The following is a 17,631-nucleotide window of genomic DNA, read 5'->3' as shown; positions in this document are numbered from 1 at the left end:
AATAGAAGCCCAGTAGACGGAGCCCAGGCTCCCGTTGGGCAGGGCTGTGCTGCTCCCAGCATATCCTCCTCCAGAAAGGTTGTCCTCCTGCCTCAAGAAGGCTCCTGGATTTCAGACAGCACCATCGCCGCCCCGCCGGGCTCCCTCACTGCATTCACAGAGCTCCCTCCTCGGCTCCCGCGGGCACAGCCCTTTGTCTCCCTGTATCTCCGTTTGTCAGGAAGCCTGCTGTTAGCGTCAGTCCTGGGTAGTTCCCAGAGCCCGTATCAGGGGCCAGGAGACCTGGACTCCCTCCGGCTTTGCCCTCAGTTTTGGGGGCCGAGACTCAGTATGCAAACTCTGTAAGCCTCAGTTTTCTCATCTGTACAATGGGATAAATGCCTCTGGCCTCACGAATGTTAGCTGCTATCACAATGGTGGTCACAGTCTTCTAGCATTTATTTGAGCACCAGTTGGTCCATAATTGGCTAGCGTCGTCACTGCTGTGCTCTGTGTGTTTGTCGTGCCAGCCCACAGACATGTTAGCTTCCCTCAGGGTAAAGCTCCCAGCCCCTGGTCTTCCTCAGTGGAAGTGCCTCATGTGTCCGCACAAAGTAGGATGCCGCAAGTGTTCCATGGGCACCCACAGGGGCAGGGGGAGCCCTCTGGGCTCAGCCCCACAGCCGCCAATCATGGGGCTGGGAGCAGATGCACCAGGGCTTCCCGCCCTCTCCTTGAACGAAGCCCCAGAAGGCAAGGAAGGACCTTCAGGAAGGGATCCAGGTGAGGAAGCTGCACAGGCCAGAGATTTGTCCCCAGAGGGTCCGGGGGCAAGGGCAGAGGGGAGAAGCAGCTCCCCCACTTGCTGTGATCTAATTTCCCGCAGACGAAGGAGGACTAGGGGAGAGCTGGACGCCTCACTGCGCGCTGCAGACATTGGCCGGAAAGTCCCCGAGCCCTCCGACCACAGCCACCCGTGGGCCAGCGGCCGCTCTGCGTCCCCGGCACCTGTTTCCATAACACTGCCCGGTACAGAGCAGCACTCTGTTCAGATTGGTTGGCTGGGTGACTGAAGTCACATCCAAGCAAATCCAGGGACACGACCCGAGCAGAAAACGAGGCCAGAAAGTGTGCGGTGCTCCCAGTGACTTGGTCAGGTCTGCTTTTCCCCTTGAAGGAGGCCCTGGGGAGATAACACGTGTCCTTCCCAGTGGAAAGGCCAACCGTCGTGTGTTTACTGAGGGACTCGGTGGGCCGGCCCTTCCTCAGCTCTGCAGGTGATCACGAGACAGGCAAACCCATGGGCAGTCTGGGCAAACAGGCTGGAAGCAAAACACACGAGAAGAATTAGTGAGCGGCCCAGAGCAGCATGCCATTGTGCAGGAATTTCCAGAAAAGTTTCAGGGGACGGGATGTGCTGGACAGGACACTGGAAGAGGCGGCAAGGAGAAGGTGGGGCCCCCGTGCTGGAGGAGACGTGTGAGGGTCGGGTGTGCTGGGCGAGAGCCCCGCAGGCCCGCACGGCAGCGGAGAACATGCCACTGTCCCTTTGCTCGGCCCAGCCGCCCGGTCCTGGGACGGGGCCTTGGATGGCATGGCTCCCACTTGCTGCCAGCGTCTCTGCTCACTGCCCGTCCTGCTCAGGCCTCTTTGAAATTTGACTAGAGTTGTGATCACGTGTTCCAGCATTTCTGGATGCAGTTTGATGTCACAGCAAAGAAGCAAAGGGTATTTGCTGTCGTTGAAAGTCCGTTGGTCTCCCCCTTCCTTGGAGCACCTGACACCAGTCATCGCTGGCTTTGACATGACAGACCCGTCATAACTGTGAGGAGGAGTCTGGAGACTTCTGCCTCGTCTGCTCCACTGAGGTGACTGGGGCCGTCTTGGAGGTGGGAAGTGTGTCTGGGATCGTCTCAGCTGAGCTGGTCGGAGTACAGCCCTGCCTGCAGGCTGGGGGCGGCCAGGTGACGAGGGCGAGGGACGGCCAGGGAGCAAAGCACCCACTGCCGGCCCATCAGCTGCTGCTCTGGGACCCAGGCCCCTGCCCATGCTGTGAGCTCAGCTTCTTAGGAGAAGCTCTGGAAATAGGACCTGAAAGGCCCCAAGTTTGTAAATGTTAAAACAAATGTAGCAACTGCAAACCCTGCGTGATGAACGTGAGGGGCATCTCTGAGAGTGCCACCCCCAGGTTACAGCAGAAACGGGCTCAGGCCTGCAGGACTCGGGCCAGGACCTAAGGAGTGAGCACGTGTGTCCATTCGCCTCACCGGCCCAGGTCCCTCGAGGTGTGGTGCCCACAAATCTCAGACTAGGACCCTTCCACCAGCATGCCGCCCACTCTGCCTGCTTCTTTCCAGAGGCTTCTGCGGGCTCTTGGCCAGGGATGGCTGGCAGCCTCTCTGGCTTTGGACCCGTGGTGCTAAGCACAGGGTGGCAGCTGGCTCTGTCACCTGCCTTTGCAGGCGGTGGGGCCGGAGGGGAGGGCCGGAGCGCTAACGGGGTGGGGTCCTTGCAGGTGTTAGGGGAGTAGAGCGGGAGCCAGTGCACACCCCGTCTCTGGTTTAGTTCACGATCACACCACTGGGTGGATCTCCATTTTCATGCCCCAAGCCCCAGAAATGGGTGGATTATAACCGTGCTTTAACACACACATGAGGAAGCGTGTTCCTGTGCCATTCCCTCCCAGGAGACTCAGAGGATACGGGGCAGGACATCCAGCTGTTCCTCTCAGTTAGGGGCGGACATGAGCCCCGCAGGACTGTGTGTGCCGTGGGGGCTGCAGTGCCATGCACGTCCGCGTGGACGGCTCCCACAGGGACGGAGGAGGTGAACAAAAAGTCACCAGTGTCCAACTGAGCGAAGTGGGGTCATCTTGTCATATCGTTGTTACGTATTCAAAAAATATCAAGTGCCTACTATGTGCCGGCTCCTTGCTGGAGGCTGGGGTGCCGCGGTGAAGCAGACAGACCAAAGGGGTGCTGGGGGCGCGAGCCCGAGCAGTGGTGCCCCCTCCAGCGGTGAGCTGGCGGGGACAGAGGTGAAAGGCAGGGCCCCAGGTGGGGGAAAAGGGCGTCCAGTGGCATGCACAGGGGTTCCAGCACTGCCCAGCCCCCATGCACGCCCACCTGCCCCCAGCCCCGCCTCTGGGGCGGGTTCCTGAGGCCCACAGATCTGGGGCTCTGTGGGGTGCGGGGCCCTGGAAGGTGCAGACACGGAGGGACCTGGGGCGGGGGCAGTTGGGGGCCTGAGGCCACACAGACCAGACTCCCTGTGCCCCCCTTTCCCCTGGGTGAGAGGTCACCTGCACTCAGTGTCACGGGGGCGGGTCAGTGGAGGCCAGTGAGGGACTGAAAGGAAAAGGCAGCCTCCGTTGATCACGGTGTCGTGGACTGGCTGTTCAGCCTCCCCACCACCACCATTCATTCATTCATTCGTTCATTCATTCATTCATTCATGCATGGAGTTGGTCGGTCCCCAAGACTTACTGAGCAGCTGCTCTGTGCCAGGAGGTTTTAGGGGCACAAGAGTGAGACAACAGACCCCACCCCAGCCTTCAAACACACTGGTAGAGAGACACGCGATCACAGGAGTCACACACACTGAGTACACACTATAGGTACGGGGGGATTTCTGGGGTAACCAAGGGGACCTTGGTCTAGGAGTCAGAGAATGTCTCCCAAGGAAGCGGCATCGTGGCTGAAACCTCAAGAATGAGTGGTATTAACCAGTCAGGAGGGAGGCAGTGGGTCCCAGGCCTGGGTTTGGGGTTTAGCGTTCTCACCGGGGGCCCTCGGGATGTCCTGGGAACGCCCTGGACGGGCCCCGAGCTGGCCACGTCCCGAGCTGGCCACGTGGGGGCAGTGTCTCCGTGACCCCTTAAGCATTGTCTAGGAAAGTCCTGGTCACATCACAACACAGCCCCCATGACTGCGCCGTGCCCGCAGGGCAGCTGAGACCTGGGAATGCTTTCCCGGGACAGGGCACAGGCTGCCCAGAGGGTCTCCCGGGTGCAGGGCTGAGGAGCCTGGTGCCCTGTATGTCTGGGCGGTGGGTGCTCTGTAGACGTGTGTAGAGGCAGCCCGTCCACTACCCTTCAACACTGGCCATCTCGAGGGTGGGCCGAGCCCCGACTGCTGAGGCCTGAGCGGCCCGGAGCTTGTGTGCGGCCCCCTCCCTGTGACCTCAGTTGTCCACGTGCCCCCGATCCTCCTCCCCGCTCCCCATCTTCTTACCTCGAAGGGTGTTGGCAGTAAGTCCAACACTGGTCCAAGGAGTGCCTTGAGGACAGGTCCCCAAGAAGCTATAACTTAGAGATTCTCGTGGGGGTGGGGGCGGGGGTGAGAGGGACCCCCCACAAGAGGCTGCTGTCGCTTTACACCTTGGAAGCCACCTTCCCTGGGCGGCCCTGTGAACTGCACTGGGATGTGCCCCTTTGAAGGGGTCCTGTGGTGATTTATTCCAAGGGTTTTCTGCTTTTCTGCGTTGTGAGTATTTTGGACCCACCCAGCTGGGTGAGGGGGATGACAGTTGGGAAGGCACCAGACGCCCTTTCCTCACGTTATCTCATTTGGTTTTTACAAGGGACTGCATTAGGGCCACTGTTCTCACTTTACGGGCAGTGTTTGGAGGCCTGAACGGCGACGGAGCGGTCACAAACACAGAGTTTTGAAATGGTGGGGTCGGGGTGGGACCCAGAGCTGGTTGCCTCAAAGCCAGTGACTTTCCCTGAGGGCTGTGGCACCTCTGCAGGATAAGGTGTGTTAAGGCCTTGCACACCCACTGTCTTGTCACATACTGACACTCCTGTGTGACAAACACTATTATGCAATTATTATCCAGTTTTATAAACAAGGACACTAAAGGGCATGGAGTTTTAGTGGTTTGCTCAGGAACACAGTTTGGGCTCAAACGCAGATCTTGGTGTCAAACAAATCTCGTGTTTTGAGGTGTCCTACTGCCTGAGCCCGTCCCTCCCAGCCAGGCAGCCAGGCAGCCTCTGCACATGCCTGGGGGCCTTGCCGACACTTTGGCCCCACCTTCTGCCCCTCCCCCACCAGTAGGGCTGCCCTTGGGGGTGGGGGGGTACTGGGAGGACATGCTCCGCTGGCTAGCTCCTGACTTGTCCCTGCCCCACATTCTTGCCGACTAGCTGTGGGATTCCCAGAGCCTGGAAAGTTGCCTTTGCGAAATTTGCCAACACTTGATACTTTTATCTGTGATCAAAGGAAGCTTGAGCAGACTTGACCTTCCTGCTCGAAGCTGCTACCCAGGAAGCCAGTCCTGCCAGAGCTAGGGCCCGCACATGCGTTCACACATCATTCCTTCGTGCACACGATGGGTGAGTGGCGGGGGCTGCCCGCTCTGTGCCAGATGTGGGGGTGGGGGGTCAGAGTCACAGCCTGTCCTCTGCAAGTTACAGGCCAGAAGGAAAGACTGCAGCCTCTTCACCTGGTCAGAGAAGCTCGTTGGGGTCCACTCAGGATGTGAATGGGAGACTGATTTGTGGCAGACGGGGGTCACTCGGGCGGATGTCAGAGGAAAACAAAGTTGCCTGTTACAGACTCTCAGAAACAAACTCTGGCTCGTGCCAATCTCGACAGTGCAGACCTTGCTAATATTACAGTCCTATTGGCTAAAGTTCCCCCCCACCCCCCGCCAGCGGCCTGGGGCAGCTGCCTTGCCTGGACGCACACTCTGGGCCACAGGGCAGGGCCATTTCCCAGGGCCTCAGCTCTGGGTTTGGTTTTCCTGCAGGTACCAGGACAATGGACAGTGGAGCACCTGGGCTGTCCCCTTGGCTCCTCCGCTCTGTGTCCTGAGCCACCATGGCCAAAGGTTCTGTCCTTTGGAGGTCCACCTGCCATGCAACAAATCTCCAAAAGATCTGTGTATGTGCTGTGACGGGCAGAGCTGGAGATATAGATGTAATTTTTTTGGCTAATGTATGTCAACTAAAGTATTTATTATATACAAGGTATGGAAGGGGTCAGCATTGATTAAAAACAATTCAAATCTTGATCCAATCATAGTCTTCATCAGATAAAGGCTCTCAAATTAAAAGGGCCAGATAAGTCAGTGCAGCTCAAAATGGCAGTAACTTGGGAGCTGGCAATTGACACTTGTTTTCTGCCACTGTTTACTCTTCAATAAAAAATGCATATTTACCATAGCAACCTCCTGATCACGTGGTGCCCTATCTTACCCGCTCCCCTCTAAAACAGAATAGCTTCTTAAAGAAACACACACATTCTCATATGCATGCCTTTCAGATGCAAAAATGTGTTCTTTGTAAGGAAGCCCTCATTCCTGGGATTTAATGGTAATAAACACGTCATCTTTATAGAAATCATTTTGGTCCCATGTCTTAAATTTTAGACGTTCGTTCTGGAAATAAAATCAGTCTTGGAGGGCTTTTGTTTATCTTGAGGGTTTGCCGATTGTTTATATTAATACCGTTCTGTATATGTATATATTTTTGCGTTTATACATGCATATATGTCCGTATTTTTTTTTAAACAGCAGCCGTTCGTATTGTTTGGAAGGGAGTTCGGTGTAGATTCTAATGACCTGCAGCTTCGTCTGTGATTAAACATTGTCATCTGTGCAAAGCCCAATTGCAGTCTGAAATTGTCTTTCACTGTTAACTTGGGAGAACTGCCTGGTCGTCAGAGCTTTGGAGAGATGGCTCCAAGCCGGGCGTTTCAGGAAAGGAACGGCCCTCGTTCCAGCCTCATGCGTGTGTCTCGTTCCACAGCTGGGGCTGGGGGGTGGGCGGGTGTTAACGCCACAGGTCTCTGTCCCTGCCATGCCGTCCTTGCACAGAACGCATCCCTTTGGCAATGGCCCTGGTAAAAGCTGCTTTTAATTGGAGCATATTCCACACCAGGCACCGTGCTACGTGAATCTGCTTTGCAGATAAGGAAACCGGACTTCAGAGAGGTCATGCCGTTTGCCCAGGGTTGCGCCCCCCAAGCTGGAGGAGCTGAGTGTGGACCTGAGCCTTTGGGCTGTGTCCACATAATCTGTGCCTTAAACCTTTCTGTCCGATGTGAGCCTGGAAGTACAAGCAGGACGAGACGGGGCAGCCTTTAGAGTTTCGGCGCGGCCTTGGTGTCAGGAGAGCTGTTAGCGGCCCCTTCCCTGTGCCTGGCAGCCACGTCCCCCTGTGCTGCAGGTTGCTGTGGACGCCACAGCCCTGGGGACGGGCAGTGTGGCTGTGCGGGCCAGAGCGATGGGCAGCAGCCCTTAGCAGGCTGGGGCCTGGTGGCTTTTCAACATGCCCTTCAGACCAATCTGAAAAACAAGAGCAGTGTGACTCTGTTATGGGGGAGATGTGACTGAAGTGGGGAAGGGCTCTCCTTGGCGAAGTGGCATTGTGACCCGACGTCTGAGGAGGACAGTCGCCCAGACCCCACGCCCGGGCAGCCAGTTTGCCTGCGGCGTGTCCATGAGCCATTTCATAATTATCCATCATGAAAGCCTGCATGCGGCCGTGATAGATTATTTAAACCAGTGTGTATGCTTCCCATGTAACCCCGAGTCAGCCCGGACTGTACATACACACAGCCTGAGACATAATTGCTTATCATGTATCTCTTTGTTCCAGACACTTTTATAAAAGAGTATGTATTATGTATGGTATGACCTTCAAATGTCAGGGATGTGTTGTGCAATAAACTGTCAATATTTGTGGTTATAAGGTACTAGATGACTTTTACAATAATTGGAACGGCTATATTAAAAGCTTGGATCACTCAGCTGGTTAAAGAGAAAGACACAGGCCAGCGTGGTTCGGGGCCTAGCCTTCTGCCAACCATTAAATGAAAGATACTGCAAGGTGCTTAAGATGTCTTCTTTGTTTACAAAAGAATATGGCAACACATCTCTCCTGGGGAGGCGTCATCTCCAAACCACCCCCCTCCTTTCGATGTACGAGTTCTTGGGAGGAAACCCAGCCCCACAGGTTATGGCGACTGACCAAGTGAATTTTAGAAAAGCTTGGTCCGGCTTGTCTCAGTGTCAAGACGGAAGAATTCCGTGAAACTTACCGGCAGTCAGAGATCTCCTCCCCACCCCCACCCCACCCCACCCCACCCGTAAGTGAGGGGCTATAAATTATTTTAAGAGGATCTTAAAAGCTATAGTTTGTTTTTTGTGTTTTTCTTTTAAGAAAGTAAATTATGTAGAAATCTTTTGGGAATTTATGCTGTACTGAAAAGTAGAGGCTTCTATAGTTTTCTTTTTTCTTTTAAAGGAAGGAGTTCTTTACTTAAATTATGTGAAAAAGGTAGGCATAAGAAATGTTTTGCAATAATTACAGCAGTGATTGGGGTGTGGGTCACTGTGCTTGAGGGCTGATCCATGTCTCCGTGCGTGTGGGGCTGCGTGTCAGGACTGTGAGATCCTATCGTCCCTTCTGGCCAGGAAGTGGGTAAATGAAATCGGGGAAGATGCGGCGACAACACGCCCCCATCTTCTACAAAGCTCACCTGGGGCCTTGCTGGTCATGCCTGTGTGTTTGTGGTCCTTCCACCGTGGAGGAGAGAGCACTGGAGACCCCGCAAGGCCGCCTCCTCTCGGAAGCCTCCCCTGCCTGCCTGCCCACATTTCTGGCACCTCACTGTACCCCTGAAGGTGCTGAGCTCTTTGGGGCATTGCTGGTGTTTTGCTGGTGTCTGGGGCCAGTGCCTCCCAGGCCACTCAAGCAGCTTTCCTCTCGCAGTCGGGAGCTGATCTCAGCCTCTGAGTTCCAGTTTGCTTACCTCCTCTGATTCTTTCATTTATTGAAAAAGTGCGTACATTGGTTTTTAAAGTATGTATCGAGCACTACTCTGAGCTGAGTGTCTGCCACGTGCAGGAGATAAAACTCCAAATAGCAGTAAATGATCGCTGTTTGCATGGAGCTCGTGTTCTGGGGGGGGGGGCATGTGGGGAGCAGATAAGCACATGTTATAAGTCAGAGTCCGCAGAAGATAACAGGTGCTATAGGAACACAGCAGAGAAAGGGCCTGGGAGGCGAGGAGCCGTCTTCTGAAAGGGTGGTCAGAGACACCTCTCCGTCTGTGCACATGCCTTTTGAGAGTCCGCATGTGCAGAGGACCAGCTAGAAGGGCTCGAGGAGAACAGAAAGAGGAGGGCGCTGAGGACACTGGATGAGGTCTGAGCAGGAGTGGCGGCACTTAGGGGTTTGAAGGCCCTGAGAAAGAGTAGGGGGTTATTCTTAAGAGTGGCGGAGCCTTCTCCTGCATGTAACCAGGTTTTTCCCAGGAGACGGCAGCTCCCTGGGCCAGTCCTCTCCAGACTCATTTTCCTGCCTGCTTCTCCTTGTCCAGCCTGGTTCTTGGGCTGTCCTCTTCTGCACTGGTTACCCTAACAGTCTCTGGGATGGATTCCAGCCCACCACCCCCGACCAGGCCAGAAGACAGACGGGTGTGTCGAGCCCAAGGAGACCCATCACACCACATGTATTGTCGCAGGTCCATCTGTGAGTCCCCGATCCTGCCTTCTGCATCCAGGGTCACAGTCCCCAAGCTGGGGATTAGAAGCGCCTGCCCACAGCCGGCCCTGAGGGCCTTGGGAGAGCTGGCAAATCAGGGATTACAGAAGATGCTGTCAACAGAGCTTCACACAGTGCCAGAGAACAGAGTCCCCTTGGGTGGCCCCGTCAGTGCAGGGGGTTCCACACGCTCCCCTGACAATTAAGAAGGGCTCTGGGCCTGGTCAAACCAGAAACACATTTGGCCCTCAGCGCTTGATTTTGAAGCCCTTGTGTATTTTAAGGGAAATTTAATCCATGTGTTTCTGATTCATTTTCACTTAACTCATCAAAACGTTGCTTTAGAGAAGCTATTTGAGATCCTAGTATCTTATTTATCCCCCCAAATTTTAGCCTTTTTATGACCTATTTCCCCACTTCCAGAAATCCTGTCTTGCTAAAAGCAAAAACGCAGTTTTGAGTTTGGTTTGAAAGTGAAAAAGGTAACAAGTGCGAGCAGAGCACCCCAGGCCTCCACCTCTTCACCTGGACCCACAGAGACCTGCTCGCAAGCTCGGCCCGTCCGGTGAGCCCAGCTCAGTCCCCAGGCCTGAGACCCAAAGGGAAGCTGGCTGTTGCCTTGTCCTAAGTGGACATCGTTTTCCAGAACAGCTCTCTATTTAAACAAATGCTTTTGCCAATCCATATTAATGCTTAACTGTTTAACATGACTATATATGGCCATCATAAAGCAGAGAACTTTGATAAACAACAGAAACTTCAAATTAATACTGACCAAGGCATGGGTCCTCCAAGAGTTAAGTAGAATTGTTTATAGTAATGCTATAATTTTTATGCATACCATTAATTTAAGATCATTTTTAAAAATAAAAGGAACTCTTAACCAGGACTCTCTACTATAGTAATCATTGTTTTATTCAAGTCTGTTAATTTTAAAGTTTTCAAAATTAGGGAAAATGTTAAGCTTTTAAGAGGAACTATACATTTTTTTGGACGTTCTCCAAAGTGTTAGTTATTTTCCCTCCTCTGAAAAGATCTTAAAGCGCTGGTATACGCAGGCAGAGAAATAGGAAAGATGTGATTTTTCGGTGTTCTGTTCACCCATTCTCCACAAACTTTTTTTTTTTTTTTTTTTTTTAATGAATTGAGAGCTGTGCTTTTGAGGTGTTCTTTGCACAAGGCAGACTTTCAGAATTAACTACATAACTCATCTGGGAAAATTTATTTTCTGTTATCCTAGAAATTCCATACAAATTAAAATACCATGGCATTTTATGTCATAATGTAGTAAATACTCAGGTTTATAGACAGCTGCCTTACCCAGGTGAGGCCGTTGGGAGAACTCTTTATTCACTGCATGGACTCATCATCATCCTTACCACCACCATCATCACCACCATCACCACCATCACCACCATCACCACCACCATCACCACCATCACCACCATCACCATCACCACCGTCATCATCATCACCATAATCACCACCATCATCATCACCATCACCACCATCATCACCACTATCACCATCACCACCGTCATCATCATCACCATCATCATCACCATCACCACCATCACCATCATCACCACCATCACCATCATCATCACTATCACCACCATCATCACCATCACCATCACCACCATCATCACCATCACCACCATCATCACCACTATCACCATCACCACCGTCATCATCATCACCATAATCATCACCATCACCACCATCACCATCATCACCACCATCACCATCATCATCACTATCACCACCATCATCACCATCACCATCACCACCATCATCACCATCACCACTAACACCATCATCACCATCACCACCATCATCACCATCACCATCACCACCATCATCACCACTATCACCATCACCACCGTCATCATCATCACCATAATCATCACCATCACCACCATCACCATCATCATCACTATTACCACCATCATCACCATCATCACTAACACCATCATCACCACCATCACCACCATCATCATCACTATCAGCACTAATACCATCATCACCATCACCACTAACACCATCATCACCATCATCACCACCATCATCATCACTATCAGCACTAACACCATCATCATCACTATCAGCACTAACACCATCATCACCATCACCCTAATGCCACCCACCATCACCACCATCACCACCATCACCACCATCACCACCATCATCATCATCACCATCATCACCATCACCGTCACCATCATCACCGTCATCATTAACACCATCATGATAATTTTTTAAATGGAAAATTTTTCAAACTGTACTTTTTGACATGTGAAAAGTAAGGCTGTCTGACATGGTGAAGTCAGAACTGAGAATACACACACACTATTTAAAAAGAAATCTTTCTTTTGCTTTCCTTTTTTGGCCTCTCTCTCTGGCTCTTGTTCTCCATCTCAATCTGTGAATTAGTAGGAAGACCTGGGCGTTTGGGTATCACCACAGCAGAAGACCTCACCAGAAGGTTTGTTTTTCTGTTTTTCTGTCAGTTCCTGAGCCCCTCCCACAATGATAACTCCAAATTTCCATAGCTTAACCAAGATTTTTTTCTCATTCATACCAAGCCTGGTGTGGGTTAGCTGCTGTCCATCTGGTGAGTGAGTGACCCAGGCAACCTGCAGTTTGTGACTCTGCCACTCAACCCTTGTGTTGGAAGGTTGCCAGGGCTGGAGAAGAGAGGGAGACAGCGGTGCACAGCCTTTCTTCATTGTCGCCTCCAGCCATCGGCTAGTCACTTGGTCTCAACTTAGTGCAAAGGGAGTTGGCAAACGTAGGGGGTTCCCTTTCATAGTCATTTCATCCCGCCCTCTAAGACCCATCCCAGTTCCTTATTTGGCTTGGGATGAGTTAGGTGGGGGAATGCAAAACAGGCAAGAGGCAGGGGGTGAGGACAGCCTATGGAGGGCATGGAGCACGTCTAGCAGCAGAGGCTTCCAAGAAGTCGGTGTCCACCCGCCAGGAGGGCCAGTCCTCTGGGTCAGACGGAACCCGGGCCCGCGGTGGGGTGAAGGGATTGGCCTAAGAACAGACCGGCATTAGGGACCCAGCAGGAAAAGACTCCACTGCCTCCTGGCAAACAGGCCTATTTTAAATACGTACCAAGGAAGCTCAGTGTTTAGAGATAACTTGGGGGAAAATCCATGCTTAAAATATAGAATTATTTCATAAACTGTGTTTTTAAGTTTCAAGCATATGTACCGTGTCTCCCCGAAAATAAGACGGGGTCTTATATTAATTTTTGCTCCAAAAGATGCATTAGGGCGTATGTTCAGGGGATGTCTTATTTTTTCATATACAACAAACGTACTAAATGCGTCTGTCTGGCTGAGATCTCAATGGGGGCTTATTTTCTGGGAAACATGGTCCGAGTACAGTTAAGTGTGTAATGAAATGCCGTGTGTGTGTACAGCAAGGAGCCAGCCATGGGGCGCTTCAGACAGTGGCTAATAGTGTCGAATAAGTGTCCGGGCTTTGACTTTTCAAGTCATTTGTCTTTCTAAGCGTGGGCTTCTTTGTCTGCCCAGGATGGCCAGTGTGTGATGAGGGGGTTCACATGGCCCGTGGCAACTTTCACCCCCTGGCCCTCCCCCCACCCACAGCAGTGAGACCTCCCTCCACCTGCCCTCCCTCTGAGCACTGCGGGAGGTGACACACCTCACTGTCACCCTGCTATATATGCAGGGGATTCTAACAAGCAGATGGAAATGTAGGAGGTGGCTTTCTGACCCTGAGGTGACAAAATTAGGAAGCCCAGTTGTCTGGTGTCCTGTCACCCCCACATAACATATTCTTGATACACAACTTGGAATGGCTGGGTCCATCATCCCTTTTTCAGCAAGCCACTCCCAGCTTATACGAACTGGAGAGAGCTGGCAGGGTTTTTGGAACCTATTTCAGTTCAGTCGTTCTAAGCTGGAACTCAGGAAGGGTGGCCCAAATGGCCTGTGTCCCTCTGGAATGTTCATCACTGTCCCCATCCAGGGCATCCATTTCTGAAGAACAGGTCCCTGTTGTGTAGTGGGCTCAAGGAAAGAAACGGGACCCCGGAGTGTTGCCCGCTACGGCCCTATCGGGAGGCCCTGAGCATGTGGCTGACGCTGGTAGCTAAGGACGTGGCCTGCCAGCCTGCAGCCAGGTGTCCCAGGGACGCTCCCGTTTCCAGGAGCCGACAGGACCATTCCTTCTATCTCAGATGAGCAAGAGCAGCGGACGCCAGATCTGAGACAGACCTGCGTCCCCATGTCCACCTTCAGTCTACCCAACACACTTAGAGGGAGATAGGAGATGGCAGGTTGTAGGAAAAGAAGTTTTTTAAGAAGCTCAAACGAGCCCGCAGACAGCCTGACAAAGCATCACAGACGTAATTTTTTAAATGCTGCTTCCTTTCCACTGCTGGCTTCCTGGAGGGGCCAGGGAAGGGCTGGTCTGTCTGTGACCAGGAGCAGTGACTGGACCACTGGCCAGCCGGCCATCCTCGGGCCTCCATCTGGCGGTGTCTTGCACAGGACAGCTGTCAGCGCTTTTGCCCGGGCTGGACGAGGAATTGGGCCGCGGCGTCTTTCCCTCTGAGCCAGCCTCCTGCGTTCCGGGGTGGGACCCACTCAGGCGCAGGCGTCGGCTCAGCCTTGGCGTCCTCAGCCGTCACTGCACTTGGTTGGCAGCTTCTCCGGACACTCCCTGGGACCACCCACACTTCCCGTTCATCGTCGCTCAGTTTGTTTTTCTAGTTGGATTTAGTCTACGAGTAAACGCCATAGGCCTTCTGACCCTCCAAACGAAAAAACAGAAAAAAACACACACAAAAACACACACACAGAAAAAACATTTCTATGTAAAGTGAAAATTAGACTCTTAAATCTGCAAAGAAAGCTGTTTATCTTATAAATGTATTCTTTTTATTGGGCCACACATACCCAAGATGGAAAGATCAAAGGGAAACAGATATGTGCCATCACTTAGTGACATACAGTGAGGCGCAGCTCACGCTCAGCCCCTGTGAGAGCTTCCAGAGGGGCTTCAGCCCTCTGTGTTGATCTGCGACATGTCCTGGGCCACCGAAAGCTGCTGTAGGAATACGTCCTCCACAGACACTGTTCCGTGCCGTCCAACAGCCCATCTGCCGCTGTCACGAGTGGGCCCCCTTGGACGAAGGTCTGGTGGAAGGTGCCTGTGGGCTGACCACAGAGCCCGAAACCCTGCAGGAATAGAGCATCACAAGCCCACACCTGCCCCTACCTGAAGCCAGCATCCAGGCACCTGGTTCTGCTGCCGGTTCCGACTGGCAACTGTCGTGCCCACTCCTGAAGCAGGGTCCTAGCCCTGCTGCAGAGCTCTTGGGCCCACTGTTGTTTGACCTCATGACCCCACCCAAGGGAAGCTGAAGTACAACAGGTGGGTGGGGGAAGGCAAAGGTGGGAGGTGGCATCGCAGCCACTAAACCCAGCGTGCAGGTGATGTGGGATTGCCATCTGGCCATCGTTCTCCTGGGTGCTTGGCACACTGGCTCTTCAGGGCAGCCCCAGGTGGCCTCAGCCTGTGGGGCTGGAGTGCCCTGCTGTGACCGCACCTGGGCCTCTTTGCCCTCCTCAGTGGCCATCGCTGGTGCCCTTTGCAGCTCCGTGTGCACGACCACAAACCCAGTGCCCAGCAGGGACAGTTCAAGATGTGGGTGAACTCCGCCCTCCTATCTGGGCACAATCACCAGGGGAAGAATGCCCTTGGACAGCTTTTCCAAGGGCGGCCAGAAGAGCGGACGATGGGATTCAGGCGAGCACTCAGAACTTGCCCAGGTGGATGATGCCGTGGCGAATCGTCAGTCCAGACACAGAGAGGACGCTCTAGGCCACACTGTCTCCTGGGATGCGGGAGCAAACCTCCAGATGGGAAGTGAGTATGTGTGCTCTCGTCCTGCTCGTGGCCGGGAGCCTGTCCCTTTGGCTGTCAGCAGAGAACAGCAGAACAGAGGTGGCAGAATAAAAGCAGGTTGCGTTTTCTGTTGCTTGGCAGGTACAGGTCTCTGCACGTTGCCCCTCAGGGCCCACTGTTCTCACTGTGGACCTACCGTGAGGCCCAGAGAGGGGCTGGAAGCCATGGTGGGCGGGCGAGGGCCCCACCAGCCTCGGGGGATTGGGGTCTGTGCCAGGCGGCCAGCCTGCAGCTTTGTGTGTCCCCTCCTCCGAGACGCAGCCTCCAGCTCCCGCCCTGCACCCCGACGCCGCCTGGCTGGCAGTGCCTGTCAGGCCTCGGGTGTTACAATAACGTATCTTCCAGATACTAGATGTTTTCACAGTTTTATTTACTGTTACGTCCCACCATTTCTCTGCAGAAGGCAGCAGCATGTAAATTTTACTCCATTTTCTAATGCTTTGGGTTACCCAACCAATAACAGCAGGAAGCAAATTTGTATCGATACTTTAAGACAGAGTTCTCAAGTCACCGCACAGATTTAACTGCCGTGCTCCAAGTTTATGGGCGTTTGCAGCTGAGTTTCTGCACATGGCTTTGAAGATGTCACTGCGTGTTTATCACAGGCTAATTGTGGAACCACATTTCCATACTGTCCTCCTCTCTTTCATGAGATCACAGCAGCCAGCGATGGATACGAGACTCTACAAGGAAGAAGTGATCAGTTCTGGATAATTTTCTTTCCTGTCCCAAAATAGCTGTATGTCTGCATGTCTTCGGGACTCAGCAGAGACATTTTCCCTCCATTGGTTGCTTGATTCAATGCAAACGTGGTTTCGATCGTATGGAAAACTCTCCAGCTAGTCCGTATTATAAATTAATCAGATTCAACAAACACCAACATTTTTAAACTTTTGGAAAAAAAAATATTTAATAGGAGCTAAGCAAAAGAAGAAATCAAACCAGCTGCTGACACAGCTGTTTCTTTTCTTGTTTAATTCAGTTCAATATAAAGGTACCATATGCTGCTTAAAATGATGATAGGAAAGATGAAATAATTTAAGAGAATAACAAGAAAATACATGAATTGTCAGCATTCTGTCAGATTTAGAGAATGAAATAGACAGGTGTAGTATTGACATGTTTAACTTTGTGTGGTGTTAGCAGTTTTGGTGTGAACAACTTGTGACATGTGCTGAAGTGATGTGTGAACGTGTCTTCTCCTGCAGACATCGGCGAGGAGGCAGGGCGGTCCGTCGGCGTCCAGCAACCCTCACTGCTGCGTGACAGGAGCCTGGGCTCGGCCCTGAAGGACTGCCCGTACTGCGGGAAGACCTTCCGGACGTCGCATCACCTGAAGGTCCACCTGAGGATACACACAGGTGAGAGGAGGCGTGTGCTGCCGAGCGGCTCAGGGCGGGGCCCGACCGCTGATCCTGTGCCAGGTCACGCCTCGTTCGTCACTAACACTGTCACGTTTCCCTGGGCCCGTCTGTACACTGCTGTGTGGGTCTGAAGTGACCCTGACATCCAGACCTCCTGTGGGCCAGGCCTGGGGTGACCCGACGCCCCAGGACACTTGGCCGATGGCTTCCTTCTGCGGTACTGAGGTGGCATCTCCCACACTCGGTACTGACCAGGAATCTCTCGGGAGCTGAATGACGGGAGCCCAGTGCAAAGTCTCTTGTGTATAGAAGGGACGTAGCCACTCCCCTGGCGTCCAGCAGGCTGGCTTCTGCCCAGCCAGGGCTCCAGGCCTGTCCAGGGGACTGGACAGAGGCAATGCGGGCATGGATGGCGGGGGGCCTTCTACTGGGCCTCCTCAAAACAAAAATTGGTGTGCTCTGAAGCAACAAGGGGCAGTGGCTGCTGGACCACTGAGGGTACCTCTGTGTCTGCGTCACCCTGCCCCTCACAACGCACACCTCTCTTGGTTTCCTTGCCTGTCCCCCGTCACGGTTCTCTGTAGCTTTCCTGCTAGTTGTTTGCACATTGCCAATAGAAAAGAAAAATCCATCTGAGATATGGACACCTCCATTTTCTTTGATTTTTCTCCTGACACTTTATCTACTGGAGTATGAGCTGCTTCAGAGGCTAGACAAATATGCCATCTATTTTCAAAAATAATTGTGGTCTATTTCCCACGGAATCAATAAAGCTCAGGGTTGTGCAGGATATTTAGTGCACATGGCCTGTGTGCAGCCTGCGGTTAAGGACCGGGGGCCCTCACC

General features: G+C 52.8%; 1 protein-coding gene across 4 annotated transcripts in view; it reads left to right on the top strand.

Moving 5' to 3' along the window:
• Positions 1-17,631, top strand: part of ZNF536 (zinc finger protein 536) — a 395,518-nt gene that overhangs the window by 238,909 nt on the left and 138,978 nt on the right. For all 4 annotated transcript variants that reach the window (XM_081032919.1, XM_081032920.1, XM_081032921.1 and 1 more), the window contains exon 4: positions 16,630-16,782. In XM_081032919.1, coding sequence (XP_080889045.1) covers positions 16,630-16,782 — 153 coding nt within the window. The remainder of the gene's footprint in view (positions 1-16,629; positions 16,783-17,631) is intronic.

Source organism: Rhinolophus hipposideros (assembly GCF_964194185.1).
Source record: "Rhinolophus hipposideros genome assembly, chromosome: 21".
Lineage (NCBI taxonomy): Eukaryota > Metazoa > Chordata > Mammalia > Chiroptera > Rhinolophidae > Rhinolophus > Rhinolophus hipposideros.
The sequence above is the reverse complement of the archived record's forward strand: the minus strand, read 5'-3'. Positions and strand labels throughout refer to the sequence as shown.